Source organism: Scleropages formosus, chromosome 20, assembly GCF_900964775.1.
Source record: "Scleropages formosus chromosome 20, fSclFor1.1, whole genome shotgun sequence".
Classification (NCBI taxonomy): domain Eukaryota; kingdom Metazoa; phylum Chordata; class Actinopteri; order Osteoglossiformes; family Osteoglossidae; genus Scleropages; species Scleropages formosus.
The window spans coordinates 1,479,731-1,501,171 of record NC_041825.1 but is presented as its reverse complement, the minus strand read 5'-3'; the positions used below and the strand labels follow the sequence as shown (position 1 = coordinate 1,501,171).

The 21,441-nt window shown below is 49.6% G+C and overlaps 1 protein-coding gene across 1 annotated transcript; it reads left to right on the top strand.

Annotated features, from left to right (window-relative positions):
- The first annotated feature begins 3,496 nt into the window (after window positions 1-3,496).
- Window positions 3,497-13,368, top strand: LOC108919156 (zinc finger protein 652-like). Its single transcript, XM_029246541.1, has 5 exons — window positions 3,497-4,804; window positions 7,533-7,680; window positions 8,579-8,694; window positions 9,465-9,609; window positions 12,670-13,368. Exons 1-5 carry the CDS (start codon window positions 3,932-3,934, stop codon window positions 13,170-13,172), a joined length of 1,785 nt encoding a protein of 594 aa, XP_029102374.1. The 5' UTR covers window positions 3,497-3,931; the 3' UTR covers window positions 13,173-13,368.
- The last annotated feature ends 8,073 nt before the right edge of the window (window positions 13,369-21,441 follow it).

The following is a 21,441-nucleotide window of genomic DNA, read 5'->3' as shown; positions in this document are numbered from 1 at the left end:
TACGCTATTGAAATCCCACAGGGCCCTGCTCTGCTGCTATGAGCTATAATTATATGGGCGAACACGACTAGATGGTGGTTTGTGTGAATGATAGAGTCGAGCCCCTGACTCCAGGCAAACGCTGACTTCTGTGCCCTTTAATTGGAAATAAATGATGTTCTTGAGCTGTTTGCACCAGCATGACACTCAGGAATACACCGCTCTGATCGTTTCACCGGATCAACATCTGCACAATTAGCAATTATCCTTATGCTCCCTTGAAATGGTTAGTAGGTATTTTTGCATGACGGTAAGAAGGTGTGCAGCGTAACGTGTGGAATTTTCTGTGACGTGTAATTGCGCAGCATTCGGTGGCCCATTATAAGAGTTTGCTTTGCAATGGCACCTATTACCATATATTCTGAGTCCCATAATCACTTCGATGAGAGACCTGCTGCAAAAATTGTCCTCGGATTGTCCTAACAATTACTTTCGTTTTAACTTTCCAAACTGTGTTTCTTTGTTTCTGTCATCGTTCAGCCGTTGCATATTGGAAATAATCACGTTGAGACGGTGAGATCAGAGCGGAACGAAACAAACCATCCTCACACAGCCCTCCTACAGTCTGGACCCTCATCTTGTTCTTCTGTTTTTCCCACCCAAAACTTTACAAGTGAAATAGTTATCACATGGTTAAGAATACCATGTAAAGTAACACTTATAAGTACAAGCACAACGCTTAGCCAGAACCTGGTACACTGTAAATGGCTTTGTTACTTTTTTATAATAGGAGAATATTATGGAAAATATGTTTTACTGCGTAGGGGGCGTGGTGGTGCAGTGGCGCAGTGGGTTGGACCACTGGCGTCCTGTCCTGGGTATGTCCCCTCCCCCTCCGGTCTTACGCCTTGTGTTACCGGGTAGGCTCCGGTTCCCCGTGACCCCATATGGGACAAGCGGTTCTGTGTGTGTGTGTGTGTGTGTGTGTGTGTGTGTGTGTGTGTGTGTGTGTGTGTGTGTGTGTGTGTGTGTGTGTGTGTGTGTGTGTGTGTGTGTGTGTGTGTGTGTGTGTGTGTGTGTGTGTGTGTGTGTTTTACTGCAGGGGGTGCGGTGGCGCAGTGGGTTGGACCTGGTCCTGCTCTCTGGTGGGTCTGGGGTTCGAGTCCCACTTGGAGTGCCTTGCAACAGACTGGTGGGTTCGAGCCCCTCTCGCTCAGTCTGTGTGGGGTTTCCATGTTCTCCCTGTGTCTGTGTGGGTTTCCTCCAGGTGCTCTGGTTTCCTCCCACACTCCAAAGACATGCTGTTCAGGTTCCCCCATAGTGTGTGTGTGTGTGTGTGTGTGTGTGTTTCACTGGTGTATGGATGAGTGACCCAGTCTAAGTAGTGTATCTAGCAGCGTAAGTCACCCCGGTGAATAAGGTGTTCATTGGAAGTTGCTTTAGAGAAAACGTGTCTGATAAATAAATAAATTTAAAATGAATCACAGTTCAAAAATGAAAACATGACCCCTTTCTTTCATGACATCAGTACTGCCCACAGGAGCGACAGCCTTCTTTAAGAGGCGCAACATGATGTTTCCGTGTCTCCTCCGCTGCCGCGGTGCCTTCGACTCCCTCGAGCGCCGGAGCCTCGCGGCCCGGTCCGGTCGGACCCGGAACTTTCTCACAGCACAACGTACGTCGGACGTGTGCCCAGCAGACACACGCTTTGGGACACCGTTCTTTCAACGGCAATTAATATATTTTGTGGTTATGAATAACAAAACCATTGAATGTGATGGTTTTGCGTAACACGACTGGAGCCGAAGTCTTGCATTCGGTTGTATCAGGAAAAAAAACAAATGTAGTGCAACTTATGCAAACAACTACAAATATCAAGAAAATCATTCAGATTTGCAAAGTACTTATGTAATTTTTACTCTTCATTGACAGTCCAGGAAATGTGCTGAGAAGAAAAGCGAAGTTCGCCAGGTCTTGGTAACACAGTAATTGCTTCGTGCCTCTTCTCAACCACCAAGTGGATCAAAATTGGTTTTGTTTCACTCGTTTTTTACATTATTTACCCAACGTCTATCTAGACAACATCCAAGGGGCGAGTTTGTCATTCCAGGATACTGACAGTTGGTGAACCTTTTTTTGAATTTACTCATAAAATGTGCTCGGACCTTCAGCCGAGTCACACGCACATACATTTTCAGAACCGCTTGTCCCACACAGGGTCACAGAGCCTAACCCAGCCACACAGGGCACAAGGCCAGAGGGGGAGGGGACACACCCAGGACGGGACGCCAGTCTGCCGCAAGGCACCCCAAGCGGGACTCGAACCCCAGACCCACCGGAGAGCAGGACTGTAGTCCAACCCACTGCGCCACAGAGGAGCATAGTGAGCTGAAATGTAATATTTTACACGCCACTTAAACATTCAACATATAATGCGAGCACAAATCCAGGTAATTCCATGGAACATTTTTTTGCCACTGCATGTTACCACCGTGCCATAAATCATAAAAAGACACTGCGATACTTACATAGATAGTAAAGTCTGTGACGCGTAACACACGGCGTTATTATTTACGGCAGAGGCCGCGGCACTCGTGCCATCGGTTCAAAGTTCGGTTTTACACATTTCACTTATTCACATGCCGCTTTTTTCCAACGTAGTTCATAATGGGCAGCTTGAATGTATTGTGCGGAGCTGCTCCTTTCGGGGGCTCACTTTACTGTCGCTAAGGTCATATACTCCACTGCGCGCAAAGGGTTAAAGGGTTCACGATCTGCGCGCACGCCACCGGTGGCCCTTCGCGTCACACGTGTTGAGCGTCAAATCTGCTCACTTCTCGGTCCCAGGAGCACCAGGGCCGCAACTGTGGTATTGTGCGTGTTTTTTAACAACTGTATGTTGCGCCCAATCTGTCGATAAATCTGGGTCAGAGTTTCCTGCCTCCAGGTTGTTAAATGGCACTTCGGCTGTGGTCGGAGCTCTTACTGTCACTGCCTCATCTGTGTGTGTGTGTGTGTGTGTGTGTGTGTGTGTGTGTGTGCGTGCGTGCGTGAGTATGTGTGGGAGTGACTACGTCCGCGAGCGCTCTGTGGTGCTTCTCCCTGGCCATGGGGTCCATGGTGAGAAGTTTCAGAGCACACACACAGCGTCTGGTCACACTGCCATGTGCTCCGCGTGGTCCAAATCTACGTGGTCCAGATCCGCATGGTTCGGATCTACGTGGTCCAGATCTGTGTGGTCCGGATCTGCGTGGTCCAAATCTACGTGGTCCAGATCCGCGTGGTCCAGATCCGCATGGTTCAGATCTACGTGGTCCAGATCTGCGTGGTCCAAATCTACGTGGTCCAGATCCGCGTGGTCCAGATCTACGTGATCCAGCAGCGGCTCTCAAGGACGGGGCCCTACGTCCCGAGGGCCGCGGGGGGGCAGCAACACGTGGGGGAGCGGCAGCACTAATGCGCTAAGCTGCCTGTGGTTTTCTCAGGCAGAAATGAAAACGCTGTGGTGAGGCGTGTCTCAGAGGTTCTTCTGCAGGGAAGGCAGGCGCTAGTTTCGCTTTGCGTCGCTGCCGCACCTCTGGGGCTCCGTCGCGTTCTTCAGGTGTCCATCCAGCGTCCTCCTCCCGATGTTGCCCACGAGTCGCGCGCCGCTGGGGCCTCTGGGTGTGCGACTCACTCGGGACAGTCTGTGAGCTCCGGCGAGGGTTTCCTTCGACAGCTAGAGCAGCATCATCTGCTGCTGCCAAAATCCTTCTTCTCTTTTTAGCCCCTCGTTGCGAGAAGCTCACGTCTGAGCGCCACGCGTGAGACTTCGGGGGTCTCGTCCGCCTGGGGAACAAAACCGGACCGCGAAGAGGAGGCAGAAGAAGCAGCGATGGAGAAAGAAGCCCAGATCCTCTTCTGAGGTTCTCCAAGTCCTACGGAGCAGTCCTCGGTCCTGAGTGCCGACAGGATGGCGCAGGGCGATGGCCGTAGAGCACAGGCGTCTCCGCTGTGCGGTCACACTCAGCGTGTGGACATGGACTCGTACCAGGAGGAGGTTGGCGCCGAGGCGCTCTCTGTGTGGGTGGACCGTGAAGGGGCGTCCGAGGGCCTGGCGGAGCAGCCGTTCTCGGGAAAGCAGCTTCCTTCCCGGCGGCCGAGTCCTCCGCCGCACCGCTACAGAGACAGAAGGAGGGCAGGAGGGGACGCCGCGCAGGAGACAGCGGGGTCCCGGGATTCTGAGGAGGACGATGCCAAAGGGGAGGCGGAGAGCTTCCAGCAGGAGCAAATCATAGTGGAGGTTAACCTCAACAATCAGACCCTCAACGTCTCCAAGGGGGACAAGGCAACGTCCTTCACGGACCCTTTGTCCAAGGTCAAGGGCCTCCTTACGGAGGAGGGGCAGGAATCCGAGCGCGGCCAGGACACGACCAGGAAGCCGCCGTCAGGGAGGGCCGGAACGAGCGCCGTGGCGCAGCCTACGAGGGGGACGCGCAAGGCCGCGATGGCGGCTGCCAGTGCCGTAGCCTCGTTCATGAGCGCCAGGGGCCGACGGCCCGGGAGCCGGAGGCGGCCGGCCCATAAGACCGAGGGAGCGGCGTCGAGGCGCGGGTCCTCGCACCTAGAGCCCGCCCCGACGCTCGCCGACGCGGAGAGCGGGACCGAGCGGGAGACGCTCGCCTGCAGCAAGTGTCCTCGTGTCTTCCACACCCGCTGGTACCTGGAGAGGCACATGAACGTGACGCACCGGCGCATGAGCATCTGCGACAAGTGCGGCAAGAAGTTTGTGCTGGAGAGCGAGCTGGCGCTGCACCTGCGCACGGACTGCGAGAGGAACGTCCAGGTAGCGCGATCGCACCGCCGCACACGGCCTTTGTGTCCTTTCGGCACGATTCTCCACAGCTCTGCGCTTGGACTCACCTCAGAACAGGATCGTTTCCACACACGAGGGCAGATCAGCACTTCTTACTTGTTGCTTCTCGTATCTTGTGTAGCTCACAGCCTCATACATTTACCTGCCACCTTCCTCCGAAGCGACTTACAGAGTTAACTGTACTACTACGACTTACACTGATTTACCCATTTATACAGCAGGGTAATTTTACTGGAGCAATTTAGGCTAAGTACCTTGATCAAGGGTACTACAGCTGGAGGTGGAATTGGAACCTGTGAGTCCAAAGGCGGCGGCTCTAACCGGCACACGACCAGCTGTCCCTACGTTTGTCCACAGAAGGGGTGTACAGTAAGGTATTTTAACACGGTACGGTGTGGAACAGTGGTACAGCAAACGGTGCCTGTACCTCACAGCTCCTGGGTTGTCTTCAGACATGGGTTCAGATGTGGCTCAGTGTGTGCGGACTTTTGGCGTGTGTGTGTGCGTGTGTGTGTGTGTGTGTGTGTGTGTTTGTAATCATCACTGAATGTCACTTTGGAGAAAACTCTTTGTAAAAGAGTGTAAATGTGACAGGTAAGTGTAAATTTATGGTAAGGACTTCTATCAAGTACTGGGGCCAAGCTGTGTAACGGTGAGGTTCCACTCCAGATCTTTACTTGCAAAGTTACATGCTGTCCTTTTCATACCATTTTCCCTGCAATTTAAGCAAAATACATGGCAATATTTTGGATCTTATTTTTATTCCTCCCCAAAGTAACACAGATTGTGTGTGGTGATAATTCAGGCCCTTTGATGTTATTTGAGTTTCATTTCTAACCATTTTACCACTTTGATTCAGTAAAATAAACAGATAAACTGATACATTATGATACATTCCATGTACACATATCGATATTTGATGTTGATATTTTTATATATAAGGATACATTCTTGTATATAAGATGTACATGTTGATATTTGATATTGATATTTTGATAGTAATAATAATGTTTTCATTACCTGTGACTGCTTGTCCAGTTCGGGCACTTTTCTGGCATCACAGTGTCCCAAACGCTCAAGAAACAGGTACAGGACGCTCTGGAGGGGATGCCAGTCCATCGCAGGGCGCTCACACACACTCATTCGCCAACACACACACACACACACACACACACACACACACACACACACGCAAGGTGCAATTTAGATTTATCGGTTCACCTGAAACTCATGTCTTCGGACTGTGGCAGGAAACCATGAAAACTCAACGAGAACTGAGTCATTTTCAAACCCAGATCCAAACCCGCAGCCCAGGAATATTAGAGTCAAGCGCTACCAGCTGCTCCACCGTGCCGCCCCTTTAACTTACGGTTTCAGTTTCAGACGTGATTTGTGGTCATACAGCGTGTATGTAGCAACCCCGCATTCTCAGTTCAATTCTCAGTTCAATTCTCAGTTCAATTCTCAGTTTAATGCTCAGTTTAATGCTCAGTTTAATGCTCAGTGTCCTCCTACAGCCCGTGTTGCTGTTGCTTCGTATTTCAGCCGAATCACCGCGGTCCTCGGCTGGTCCTGGTGGTCAGCGGTTCTCGCAAGTGGTTCAGTTTGTGTGTATGATGGGATTGATTCATTCTAAGAGTCAGCGAGCTGTTCACCGACTGAATGGTAGGGGTGAAATAATGTAAAATTCAAGCCATAATTCACATACTAAGCAAAGAATCAAAGGTGCTTATTATTATTAACACATTTTGTGTGATTTTCACTGATCTCTCATTAGAAATAAAACCGTCACTGTTCTCTGGTTTTGATAAGTTTTACTATTTAGATGAGTCAGTAGGATTTCTTCTCAGAGTTCAGTGGATGATCACAGAAGGCAGCTAAGGCTGTTCTGTACAACAGATTTTCACTGAGACTCTTTGAACGCCAAAAACTTGGAAACAGCTTCTTTCAGGTGATGCCCTGACTTTAATGCAGTTTGAATGAACAAAGCTGTGAGGAACCCCCAGCTGAGCGCTGTGGAGACTCCGAGCTGCCAGTAGGGGGCGCCACACACTGAGCGCAGACTCCCACAATCACTGCAAGCAAACAGTGACGAGCCACTGGATTATGTTACGTATATACTATTTTATCTGTTTTATCAGCATTAATCTGTCTTTATTTTACATTTATTTAACATGCTTTTCTCCAAAGCGCCTTCCACTGTAGTGTTATGAGCCCACACCCCTTATTCACCGTGGTGACTCACACTGCTAGATACACTACTTACAATGGGTCACTCATCCATACATCAGTAAAACACACACACTCTCTCTGTCACTCACACACTATGGGTGAACCTGAACAGTATGCCTTTGGACTGTGGGAGGAAACCAGAGCACCCAGAGGAAACCCACAGACGCAGCGAGAACGTGCAAACTCCACACAAACCCACGTCCTCTCACACCACCCATGAGACAGGAGCGCTACTTGCTGTGCCACCATGCTGCCCCATTTTTTGTCAGACCTCAGGTGAGGATGTCATTGTAATTGTGTGCAGGGATGTTTGACAAGTCACCACTGCAAGCGTTCCGAATTTGTATACAAATGTTGAGATGGATGTCAGTGGGCTGATGATGACAGCAGAGATACCTGACTAACTGTGTGTGTGTGTGTGTGTGTGTGTGTGTGTGACCTGCTCTGCCCTGCTGCTCCCCCCCAGTGTGCGTCATGTAACAAAGCTTTCAAGAAACTTTGGTCGCTGCATGAGCACATCAAGACTGTCCATGGCTACGGTGAGAAGAAGTTCTCCTGTGAGACCTGTGAGAAGAAGTTCTACACCATGGCGCAGGTGCGGAAGCACATGGTCGGTACGTGAACACGTGATCCGGTCACGATCACACTCACTCGGGGTTTCTCTCCGCTCGGGGGCCCTTCGGTCTTAGCCTCTCGCAGTTTTGTGGCCCTCGCTGTCTCTTGGTGGACGTAAGGTGTCCATTGCTGTCTCTGTGCTCACCAGATCAACACAATCAATAAACATTGTTCAAAAAACAGGGTATCCTCACACCCGCCTGGTGCCTCTCACCCTGTGCAACTCCTGAGTAGGAGAGGGACTAACCCCTATCAAGGAGTTTGGTTCTAGAGCCAACACTGCGAGTGGATGTGAGTCCAACTATATCCAGTTGGTGTCTCAACGTCCCGCACCAGTTCCGGCTCCGTCCCCACCAGTGAGGTTACATTCCATGTGCCAAGAGCCAGTTCCTGCCACGAGAGGCCATGACGCCACGCACCACCCCACCCCCTCCTGCTGCCTGAAAGGCATCGCACCCGACCCCTGTGTTGGCCCTTGCGGGTAGTGGGCACACATGGCCCCCCTCCCCACGTTGTCTTTTCGGGCTGAGCGTGGCCAGGTTACGTGGGCTGCCCGGCCACCAGGCGCTCGCCTAGGAACCCTACCCCCGGGCCTGGCTCCAGAGGTAGGTGCTGGTGACCCTATTCTGAGCAGGGTAAATGTTGTACTGCTTACTTTTTCCATGGGGATTTTTGGATCGTGTTAGTCTGCATCTTCACTCCAGACCTGTTTGCCATGGGAGACCCTACCAGGAGCATATTGCTCCCGACGATACAGCTCTGGAGATCCCTGTATCGCGCAAGCCCTTCCACCACGATAAGGCCCCGATCCAGGAAGGACCGCTTGGGTTCATGCTCTACTCCCATAGCGCCGTCCACCCTGGAGTGTGACACGAGCCCGTCTGTCCCCCCCCACAGCCCACACCAGGGACATGCCGTTCACCTGCGAGACGTGCGGCAAGTCCTTCAAGCGCAGCGTGTCCCTCAAGGTGCATTCCCTGCAGCACTCGGGCGAGAAGCCGTTCCGCTGCGAGGTGAGACCCCCGTGCCGCCCGTGCGGAGCACCACCGCTCTCGCTCACAGCACCGGTGTGTGTTTGTGTTTGTGACACACACTGCTGTCAGGTAGCCGGGTGTTTCTTGTGACAGAGTACTGACCTGCGCTAGAAATCACACGTACAGCATGTGCACTGCACTCACCCGATTCACTGTCACATTCAGAAGCACACACACACACACACACACACACACACACACACACACACACACACACACACACACACACACACACACATTGTCTGAACTGCTTGTCCAATACGGGGTCGCGTGGAGCCAAACCCTAACCCCGCAGCACATGACGCACGGTCAGAGGGGGAGGGGACACACCCAGGACAGGACGCCAGTCCGTCGCAAGGCACCCCAAGCGGGACTCGAACTCCAGACCCACCAGAGAGCAGGACCCGGTCCAACCCACGGCGCCACCGCACCTCCCATTCAGAAGTGTATATGTATATATATATATATATGTATATACTGTACGTAGCACATAATAATCACACCTAATTAATCCCCGAGGGGAAACTCGCTCAGGCTCATGACTTTGGACTGTGGGAGGAAACCAGAGCGCCCGGAACATGCAGAGAAGATGTAAAAATCCATACAGACTGAGAGAGGACCGAACTTCCATTCTCATGCCGTCCAGGCAGTGTCCACTGTGTCCACCCAGACGTTGTGCACATTCACACATATGCAGTGTTTACCGTGGCAGCTTTGACCGACCGCCCCCTCCCCCGTTGCTGTGACAGAGCTGTGACCAGCGGTTCCAGTACAAGTACCAGCTGCGCTCCCACATGAGCGTCCACGTGGGACACAAGCAGTTCATGTGTCAGTGGTGCGGCAAGGACTTCAACATGAAGCAGTACTTTGATGAGCACATGAAGACCCACACTGGTGAGATGGCAGCTCCCTCCCCAACCCGTGTCCCCCCCCCCCCCGTCCTCGTCCTCCTCCTCCTCGCACCCGCTGCACAACATGTTTATTTTCTTTATTTCTCAAGACAAACTATGAGGCAGCAGGTACTAAACTGGGCTGCTGCTTGGCACTTGAAGGACCCAGAGTAGAATCCTGCTCCTCTTGCAGTACCTTTGAGAAAGGTACCTACTCTGAACTGATACAGTAAAAATTACCCAGCCGTGAAAGTAAGTACCGCACTACAAAAAGAGCTGCTTTGGTGAAACGCTTCAGCTAAATGACACAAGAACTCCTGTAAGAGTTCAGCACACCTTACATCACATTAGTTCGTTCAGCTGCCAACACTTCCCTCCAAAGTGACTTCTGTTTATACAGCAGAGTAATTTTTACTGTGTCGCTTCAGTGCGAGTACTGAACCTGTGACCTCCCAGCCCAATGGCTGCATGTTTAACCCCTGGACTACATGTACGCTGACCTTGAAGAACGTGTCTTGACCTCGAGCAAGAATTTCCCAGAAGGAAACCGACATTCTCCGTGGCCGAACAAGAAGGGTTGTTGTACGACCGCTACCGCCACGGTACCACCGAGCGAGTGGCTCCTCAGCTTTAGAAACCTGCGTGGGACCCGGGGTGTGTTCCGAACTCCAGAGTCGCCCGTACCGCTCGGTCATAATCCGTAAAAGATTCACCGCGCCGATGTCCCTCCGTTCATTCGCAGGTCCGCTGCCGTAAAGACCTCGCACAGTTATACCGCGGTAAAAATACTCCCTAGCAGTTCCCTTCGCCAATCGGTTATCAGCATCCGCTTGTCCGGTGCAGGGTCATGAGGTCCAGAGCCTCTCCTGGAGCACAGGGTGTGAGACGGGGCACATCGAACCATCGCAGTTTAGTACTTGTTTTCATTCACTTCCACCTACATTAAAATTGAAAGGAATATAAGTTATTGACAATAAAAAAATAGAGGGGGCGCGGTGGCGCAGTGGGTTGGACCACAGTCCTGCTGTCCGGTAGGTCTGGGGTTCAAGTCCCGCTTGGGGTGCCTTGCGACGGACTGGCGTCCCGTCCTGGGTGTGTTCCCTCCTCCTCTGGCCTTACGCCCCTGTGTTCCCGGGTAGGCTCCGGTTCCCCGTGACCCCGTATGGGACAAGCGGTTCTGAAAATGTGTGTGTGTGTGTGTGTGTGTGTGACAATAAAAATATCGATTCCCCCCGTAAGGATGTCCACATCTGTCAGCTTCAGCAGTTGGAATCCCACCTCCAGCTGTGGTACTCTGAGTAAGGTACCCTCTATTGCTCCGGTAGGAATTTACCCGGCGGTATAAGTGGGTAAATGATTGTAAGTCACTTTGGAGAAAAGCATCAGCTGGATGATTTAACGACAATAATAGTGTTGGATCTGCTGTTTCGCTTGTGACATGCAGCATCATCCACTCTGACTCTGACTGATGTCTTATTGCAATATCTTTTCAAAGTCGCTGTGGGGAACAGTGACACTTAATGAACGAAAGCACACGTAAGCGTCACAGGATTCGGGGACGCAGATGGACACGGAGCCCGGGGACGGAAGGGAAGGTCGCCATGCGATGACTTGGCCGCCGCGAGACGGGTTCGGGAGGAGGGCGCAAATATTTACTGTACGTCTGCGATTCTGCCTCATGCCGATTGCTGCGTGAGTGCCAGGTACATCTTCGGAATCTAACCGGAACCTTTAATCACGTCCGTTTTCACCGACAGCCTTGTTTAGGCTTCTTTACATACGTATAATTTACTGTGACTCGTGTCTCCGAGGCGTCCGTCTCGGCCGCGTTCGTAAGGGCGTGACTGGCGAGGGCGTGAGTCCCGGGCGCCTCCTGCCCCGCGCCCTCGTCTGCTGGGTGGGCCGGCAGAGGACCGGGGGCCTCCGGCGCGTCGTTCGAGGCCACCATCCCTCACGTTGAAGACACGCGCGAGCAGCAATGTGCTCTCCGCAAAGACGCACGAAGGAGTTGTGAGCGAACACCTTTCCTATCCGTGTCAGGTGTAACAGTGCGTGCTGAACTGCGCGCGGCGCAGCACCGTCCGCCGAGCGAACCGGCGAACGCCTTCCGGCTGCGGACGCAGCAGATGGCCGGTAGGCAGCTCGGAGGGGCATTGGCCGCCGACCGTGTCGCACGGCGGCGATCAAACACGGTAGCCGCAGGCGTGCGGCCCTGGGAAGGAGTGGATTTTGACCAAGGACATCTGTGGGAATTATTTCCGCGGGCAACTGGTCGCTGGAGGCGGAAGCCGAGAGCGTGAAGCGAGCGTGTTTTTTCGCTCGCGTTCGGCCGTGTAGCCCGGGGCCGCGCGTCGAACGTTCGAAGCGTCCCCTCGGGCACGGGGGAAGCGCTCGCGCTGGAATTTTGAGGTCCTGCTACATTCCGGCGGACTGCATTTTACGGCCCAAAGTGACAAAAAACAGCCCACGAGAAAACAAAGCGGCACGTTCGTCCGAATGCGATTCACCGCTCACGTATCTCTTCGTGACACAACCATCGTACAGGTCCATCACGCCGCCTGGATTTTGTGGCCGAGCGAAGACCGGGTCCCCCTTCAGTCTGTGTGGCATCTGCATGCTTGCGTGTTTTTCCCGTGTTTTTATGATCGGTGACTGGTGTCCTCTCCGGGGTGTAGCCTCTCTAGCGTTGCCTCTTCCTGTACTGGCTCTGGACCACCGGGACCCTCCTCTAGCACTGTCATCACCGTAGAAAACCCGGGAGATGGGATGGAGCCCAGAGGCTTCATTTTCTTCTCTTTATCATCGATGGGAGCTTTTGTTTTCCTCTCCTCAGCTGCCACCTGTGATCATACAACCTTACAAGATGTTTTTTTCCGTGTTCGGTGTCACTCTGCTGAGATCAGTGCGCTAGGAAAACAACCTGAAGTGAGCAGCGTAGGGCGAGCGGTCATTGAGAGCGAGGGACTTTTTCCTACCGCGTGCTTGAAAGAGCTGCGAACACATGCTGAAGACGCTGTAATCTCCTGCAACGCTTCACGGTCTTGTCCTCCGTGTCTCCCGACAGGCGAGAAGCCGTTCATTTGTGAAATGTGCGGCAAGAGCTTCACGAGCCGGCCCAACATGAAGCGGCACCGTCGCACCCACACGGGCGAGAAGCCGTACCCCTGCGACGCGTGCGGCCAGCGCTTCCGCTTCTCCAACATGCTCAAAGCCCACAAGGAGAAGTGCTTCTCGGCCAGCGGCCGCCTCAAGCTCCTCCCCTTTTCCGCTACTCTCCCCTCCTTCTCTGGCCCCGGCCCCTCCTCCGTCTCCACCGTTCCCTCCCCCGCGCCGGACAGCCCTCCTACGGCGTCAGGCCTCGGCGCCCTCCCTCCGCAGTCGGGGCCCCGCCTCTTCTCGCACCTTCATCCACAGCCGCACGCACCGCGCACGCCGGCGCCTTCCCATCAGCCGCCGCACCCAGCCCCGTACGAGAGCGGACCTCCTCGTCCCCACGCGCAGGAGGTCAGGCGTCCTCACCCCGTACCTGCTGTGGACAAGAGTTCGAGCGTAGCCCAGCGGCGCTGAGCACGGGTGGTGCGTGAGGGCGGAACACCGCAACGCGCGACAAAGCGGGAACAAACAGCACACGCGATACGTTCGTAGCTGGAAACGAGAGCGTGTGCGTATCCCTCGGACCGGGAGGCGGGCACCTCTGCCCCGTTGCCTCCGCCGTGCGTGTGCGTGCGTTTCTTAGCCGGCCGGTCCGCTCTCTTCCGCTCTCTTCCGCTCTCTTCCGCTCTCAAAGTCAGATCTTTATTTCCCAGCAGGTATTTCTGTTTTTGTGCTCTTTTATCTGCTTTATTTCTGTGGTGTTTGTCTTACGATATTTTTTCCTGCAATGCCTTTTGAAAATCTCGAATAACTGAAAAATTCACTCGTCCAGAAGAGGAAGTCCGCTTTGCTATGGAACACTAATGGGGCGTTACAGCGCTTTGTGAACTGTCACCATTCTTATGGGTGTAAAAGAGGTAACTGTGGTAAAACACAGTGTTTTCGCTACACTCTTCAGCTGCTTCCAGCCACAACCAGCTGATGCTTTTCATGAATCATTCACACACTTGTTGGGAACATAATCTAATACAGCCTTGAAAAAACTGTAAATATTTACATAATGGGCGGACTAGTGTTTCTATGTGACATTTGAAATATTTATTGGTCATCTTCCGAAAAGCAGACTTTAATATCAACTTCCTCGTATTACCGACAGCGTGTGCGTTCAGTGCTTGAAGAACTGAAAAAACTGCCATTTAAAAACTTTTTTTTTAATTGCAAACCTGAACAGAAGTTGAAAAACTATTAGTTTGCTTATGTTTAATTTATAAGCAAACGGACTGTCTTTCGGACATTTCCAACATCTTCGGTGGTCAGATTGATGGAGGAGATATTAACATACAGGGTAAACAACTTTGAACAGAACTTCATCTCACTGTTAGTTCCCTGGCTCTGCTTGAGGGTACTCCATATTATTATTATTATTATTATTATTATTATTATTATTATTATTATTATTATTATTATTATTTTCACCTAGGGGCAGCTGGTAGCAAAGCAGTCAGTGCTGTTACCTTTGGACCTAAGGGTTGCAGGTTTGAATCCCACCTCCCGCTGCCTTTAGTACCCTTGAGTAAAGCACTTATCCTGAATTGCTCCAGGAAAATTACCCAGCTGTATCAATGGGTAAATCGTTGTAAGTTTCTTAGCTCTGGTGTCCGTCGAGAGTTCGTCTCCGTGTCTGTGTCCCTGTGCATCGGCCAGGTACCGGTTTTCGGCGTCGACCCGTCCCCTACTCGCCGTCACCGGCGGTGAATTAGTGTGCTACTCGGCTTTTCCTCTTGGGTTATTTTCAGCTTGCACTTTGTGCTTAGGAGCTTTCAGACAAGTTGGGATGAAGGTGTTGTCCTCGGTCACGCGAGTCTGTCCGTTGGACACAACCCAGCTGAAGCCTCAGAAGGTGGAGGGGTCACTTGGAGAGATAAGGAGGTGGAGGTCACACACTTTGGGAAGGAATGTGTGAGACAAGCTGCCTCTTTGGAAATGCTGCGTCCAAACCAGGACTTGATGCTGTCGTTTCCCTGCGTGCACAACGGACTCTTTTTCGGTTCCTCTTTGACCGTCTCCTTACCTCAACGCACGCATCTGACCGCGATGTCGGCTCAACTGGAGCGTCCTCTCGCTAGCACTTCTGCTTTGTTGAGCTGAAAGAAAAAATACATATTTTATGGTTTCAGGGTTGCCTTTTCGGAAAAATTGTAAATGCTTTCTCCTTCAGCTGCGATGCGTGAAACGTGGTAAAAGAGGGGAGTGATATCTTCAGAATGGCTAAGCAGCCCACGAAGGAGACTGTTTGTCATGTGTTCTTCCTCGCGATCTTTACTGAAGTATCGTTTTTACTACTGAATTTTCATTTTGTCCTATACTTGTACCACAATCTGCAAACACAATCGGGCCTGTACGTCAGTCGGAAATTCGGAATTTTTCGTAGTCCACCCGCGACATCACAATCCACAAAATATTAATAATGCCGCTTAATCTTTCAATTTACTCACTGGTTAGGAAACCTCGGATGAAGCTGAAACGAATCGAAGAGTCACTATAAGACTTTTACCTATTTATTCTGCTTTCTCTCGACAGCTCGCTGTCTGAAACACTGCGTGTGATGCAGGATCCAGTGTGAATTTTTCTTTATTATCTTTTATTAACATGAAGCAAGATTAAAGTTAATTCTACTTTAAAATGACTGAAAATAAAATATACATCACCTTCACAAATACATGTTCGAAGTACGCAGTTCTGCTTCATGCATGTGATACAGTTTGCTTCTGCACATCAAGAGAAATGAGAACGAAACAAAGGGGATGAATTTCGTTATAACGGAGGATCATACAGGGAGAACAAATTAAATGCTGTTTCGCCTTAAATGCTGACTGCGTTTCTCGAATTTCACAAAACTGGCCACGACGAAGCCATTTCAGGAAGATGATTGTCAGTATGTGGTATGCAGTCGAAAAAGCACAATAATTGAAACCTCTGCTTATTCTGTAGGTAGTTTCTAGTATAGCGATAATAAAAAATAAGCTAATCGACTAATCGCTTTATGAGACACCTGCTGCCCCCCCTTCCGCAGCTTGAAATTGTGTTCAATCTGAGTGCATTTTTCTTCCGCTTATTGCGGAGAATGAAATATTTCTCTTCCTTCTGCAAGAGAAATATTTCAGGAAATAGAACATTGAATAAAATGTGGTTACAAGAAATAAATAAACTTGGAAATGTTTATATCTTTGAAATTTCCTAAATCACATATTTGTAACATGAGTTGCACACACGTTTAAGAATGAAATAGAGTATAAAAGTTGCGTACGAAGAAAAAAAATAGCCATTTTTGACTTTCAGTCTCAGTGCAGACCCACCACGCTCTTAACATAGCTGATGAGTGCAAAATATTGTTTTAAAAAACATTTCCAAATTGTAAATTAGCTGCTAAGTAATTACACACTCTGTCTTCCAAAGGTATATTTTGTTTAATGCTAACTCAATAAAAGTGTTTTAAATAGTAGTCAGTTTTGTATTTTGTTGCCTCTTGTATTATATGCTTGTTGTCACCTCCATATGCTGATGTGGTGTATTGGTTGGTTGTTGGTGGTTGGGGTGGGTTTTTTTTTGTGGGTGGAGTCGCTGGGATGGCACTGTGGGCATGGAGGGGGGTGGGTCTGGGACGCCAGATCTCGCCGTTGAGCCTTCTGGAGGTGTCGTGGGCTCAATTCAATGAAACATCAACGAAGGAAGGTGCCCACTTGACAACCCCAACGAAGTGCACGTGGTGGCTCCCGGCAAGGAGGATGGTGTTTGCCCATGATGTGGGCTGGTTCTTGTGAAGGGAATCGTTTGGTGGGGTTTTGGGAGGGATGGAATATTGCAGCGTGGTTGGTTTGTGTCTAGCCCCCCTTGATTTTGGCACGAGGGGTTGAACATCTTTCCCTGTGTATTATTGTATGCTCCAAAATGTGTTATGCAGATATAATGCACTTTGCACTGAAATAAATTCTAGTTTGTAGAGAGAGCTTTATTCTTGGTATGTATGGTATATATTTTAAGCACTCCATACACCAATTTGTACTTTTATTGTTTTAAGATTCCTTTACTTAATGTGGGGTTTCTAATGTTTTCTGAGATGAAAATTCTTTTTGACAGTGTGAACTTAACCTTTTGCATATTTTGAGTAAAACAAATGTCACAATTATTTTGTACAATGAATAATTACAGCTGCTTCCTATGTAACTTCAATGCAATATCCAGTGATGTGACCATCAGCTACTCCAGTATGTTTTCTTATTTGTTTCTCTCAGCATGTTGGACATAAACCTTGACCGGTGCAATATAGTGTACATCCCCATGAAGAAATTAATTAAAACCTGCAGGTTAGAGTAAACACCGTTTTGGACAATTAAAGTAGGTAAAGTAGAGTAAACTACAATGTACATTCACTGGCCACTATATTAGGAATACCTACACATTTATGCAATTATCGAATCATGTGGCAGCAGTTCAACACATAAAATCATGCAGACATGGCTTAGGAGCTTCAGTTAATGTGCAGATAAAACAGAATGGGGAAAATTGTGATCTAAGTGACTTTGAACGTGGCATGGTTGTTGGTGCCAGATGGGGAGGTGTCATTATCTCAGAAACTGATGATCTCCTTTGATTTCATGCACAAAAGTCTCTAGAGTTTACACACAATGGTCCTGAAAACAAAAAAGCATCCAGTGAGTAGCAATTCTGTGGGTGGAAATGCCTTGTAAATGAAAGAAGTTAGAGGAGAATGGCCAGATCAATTCGCGCTGACAGGAAGGCTGAAGTAACTGAAATCACTGCTCTTTACAACAGTGGTGAGCCCAAAAGTATCTCTGAACTTGAAATGTGAACTTGAATGTACGTGTTGAACCTTGAGGTGGATAGGCTACAACAGCAAGACACCACATTGGGTTGTACGAGAACAGGAATCTGAGGCTACAGTGGACACAGGTTCACCAGGATTGGACAGTTCATTGGAAAAATGCTGCCTGGTCTGATGAATCTCAATTTCTGCTGGAAAATATAGATGGTGGGGTAAAAATTTGGCATAAACAGCATAAATTCATGGACCCATCTTGTCTTTTGCCGACGGTTTATGTTGCACCGAACGAACCAGCGGGGCGGGTGTGGACCCAATTGCGGGATCGTTTATTAGAAAGATACTTGGGGCCAGGAAATACTCTCGGGGGTCGGGGGCAAGCGTGGTTCAACCCGAGGTGCGAACGGGGTCCGAGGAGAGAATCTTCTAAGAGTTACTTTCAGCAGGATAATGTATCATGTCACAAAGCACAAGTCATCTCACACTGCTTCCATGACCAGGAAAATGAGTTCAGTGTACTTCAGTGGCCTCCCCAGTCACCACATCTGAATCCAATAGAACACATTTGGCATGTGGCAGAACGGGAGATGAGCAGCATGAATGTGCAGCTGAAAAGTATTTATATTGTTTACATTGTATTTATGTTCAATTACATGACATGGACCAGAATCTCAAATACATGTTTCCAGCATCTTGTTGAATTCATGCCATAAAGGATTCAGGCTGTTCTGAGAGAAAAAGGGAGTCTGACCCAGGACTGGAATGGAGGTCCTAAAAAAGTGAGTATACTGTATATGCTGACTGTAAAAAACTTTAGATTGTATACAGGCAGTTCCCGAGTTACGACTTACATACAACCCGTACTTACGAACCACCTCCTTACTAATCGGAAGTTGATTTTTTTTTGTCAACCCTCAAGTAACAATCAAATGAAAACTTCATAATTAAGCCTATTATATGAAAAATTTGAGTTTCTGTACATACAATGGTCCATAACAAATGGGTGTTATTTTGCAACGCGCATCAAAACATTGCGCGTCTACAGCAGTCGATCAGCTCGTGGGCGGGACGCGTGAGCCCGAGGTAGGACAGACTACCTTCTTTTACCATTAACAGTGTCTTGTGTTACTGTATTTGGCTTTAATTTTCTGTTTTTACCCCCTTACCATAGCACCAAAGTGTAAATGTGATGCAAGTGATGGTGATGATGCATCCAAGAGAAAGGAAGGGATCACGATTGACACTAAAGTGGAAATAATAAAGCGAAATGTAAAACGCCAGCAAACAATGGAAAAGCGAACAATAAGTTTCTTTAACTTTTTGCACGCGCACACACTGTCCCTCTTTCTTTCCCTCTCTCTCGCTCTCTCTGAGAGTGCTCAGCTACAAAAGACATTTCTTCCCAGTTGTGGAATCTCACTCCAGACAGCCCCCCCCCCTTTGCTAAAGTCCCATCCCTCATTGTTCCCCCGTCCTGTTCCATGTGTCTTCGACGATTTCAGATCCTCGCCTCTGTTCAGTTCGCCGATCAACCGACCGACCATATGCCCATATGCCCATTCCCAACCACAAGAACACGCCTAGTCCTTTGATTCTGAATAAACGATCCTGCACTTGGGTCCAGCCTCCTCCGTGTCCTCTGTTCATCATCGTATTAGTAACATTTATTATTATCTCTTTTTATGTCTCTCTCTGTTATAAATACTGTAGTTACATTTATTATCATAATTACATTTACGTTTATTTTGCAGACACTTTTCTCCAAAGCGAAATACACCTCATTATATTATCATTGCATTTTATTATTATTATTATTATTTACAACTGTATTGTTATATTGAAGATGTTTTAGTGTCTCTGAAGTGTTTCTTTAATGTTTTTTATGCATAGAAAGGTACACAATTTACTAAGTCAGACATTTGACAAACTGACATTAGATACCCACCATACCTAACTCACTGTTCCGACTTGCGTCAAAATCCGAATTAAAGACAGGCTGAGGACGCAGAACTCGTTCGTAATTCGGGGACTGCCTGTACGTAAAATTATTCATGAACGGCCACCAGGACTGTGATCAGAGAACGCAGTGCCAGTGAAGAGCAAGCAGTTGCTCTTGGCCACTGTGAGCCACCGGTGTGTATCCTGTGTAGTTGTGTTCTGTAGGAGACCTGGGACCATTACTCAGAATTGAGCGCAGCAATTGTTTCAGTTTCGCAAGGGATCTCATAATCCACTGATTAGCTCAGTTTAACTCTTAAAACTTGTTGAAAACATTAAGAAAAGTGTAAGAATACAGTCTTCTCCCACCTTACAAAGTTAACGAATTCCTGGAAAACTCTTCATAATGTGAATTCTCATAACAATGATTACCATAGTTACAATGGTAAAAAAATGAATGTGCTTAAGAAATCGTGAACAATGAGAACCGAGTAACTGCAGAAATTATTACATTTCATGGCGACGTGTTTTGACTTCTGTTTTTGCAGGACCCTTGAGAAGACAAACGTCGACCAGTCTGTGGCCTTCTTTAAGCTGAGGCTCCTGTGACTCCTTCATATACAGTAGTTACTTCTGAAGATTTAGTGTTACATAAGCTCTCTAAAGAAAATAAACTATTCAGCTGTGTCAGCTAAGCTCCTTTGTTTTTACCGCACTTCTCCCTTCATCTCAGCACAGCGTAGTATTATCTGTGGCCACGTCCTGCAAAATGTGCTGTGCAGATGTCTGCTTTGCGGTCTGACACACCCAGCTGTTTAGGTGGAACCGCACGTACAGTTCGCTGCACGGCCGTGCAGATAAGGAGGCAGCCGCTCCGTCGGCACTGCCTTTCCACATAAGGCGCGTGTAGCCGGCGTGGCCCTGTTTAATGTTGGATCGTGGTCTCGATTACTCTGGCAGTCGTCCTGGGCTCCAGCCAGTGGGATGTGTTGTGTTACACAGAGGGTGGGCGGCATCTCCTCTTGCTGATGTGGACGTGCCGCTTTAATGCTCAGGATCAGGTGATCTTTTCCACATGGGGTCAGTTGGGGTACCACTGTCCCAGTCCCCTGCCATTTCAGCTGGTGTGTGCGTGCGTGCGTATGTGAATGAAATAGGGGTCGAGAAGGCCCGTGTTCCTGCAACAGCACGGGAGATGGACAGATGATACACCTCACACCCCCCCATGGTGGCACTTCTCCTCCGCTCCTAAAATAGCCGCCGCGCTCTATGTCATATGAGCCGCCCCTCTGGAAAGGACAGCAGGGCAGCCGAGGGCGACGGGAGTCCTTCGGTGCAAGAAAGGCGTCCTCGGCTCTTTGGAGGGCTTTACAGTTTACACACATCATCCCCCAGCGAGCAGAAGGTCCAGCTCTAGGCGTCGTCCCAACATTTACTGGGGGAAAGCGCTCTTCGGGAGAGCTGGGGTTGGGCACCAGTGTTCGCTGCGAGGAGCAGCTCCCGCAAGGCTTGTGTTGTGTGCGGGCGGCCAGCTGGAGCGCACAAATAGAAGCGGAAATGCCATAATAAGCATCAGGATGAATTCACATCAATTGATGGTCAATTCAGGAGGCACGGTGGCGCAGCGGGTTGGCCCAGGCCCTGTTCTCCGGCGGGTCTAGGGTTCGAGTCCCGCTTGGGGTGCCTTGCGACGGACTGGCGTCCCGTCCTGGGTGTGTCCCCTCCCCCTCCGGCCTTGCGCCCTGTGTTGCCGGGTTAGGCTCCGGTTCCCCGCGACCCCGTATGGGACAGGCGGTTCAGAAAGTGTGTGTGTGTGATGGTCAGTTTATGGATGTTCACGCGTGGCCGATGGTGACCAGGAAGAGTCATAACAACTCTTCATTCATCCTTTAAAATACAAGGTCATTTTGTTGTGAACATGCAATAAGTATGTTCTAACTTTAACTCTTGTGAAGTTGCTCTGCT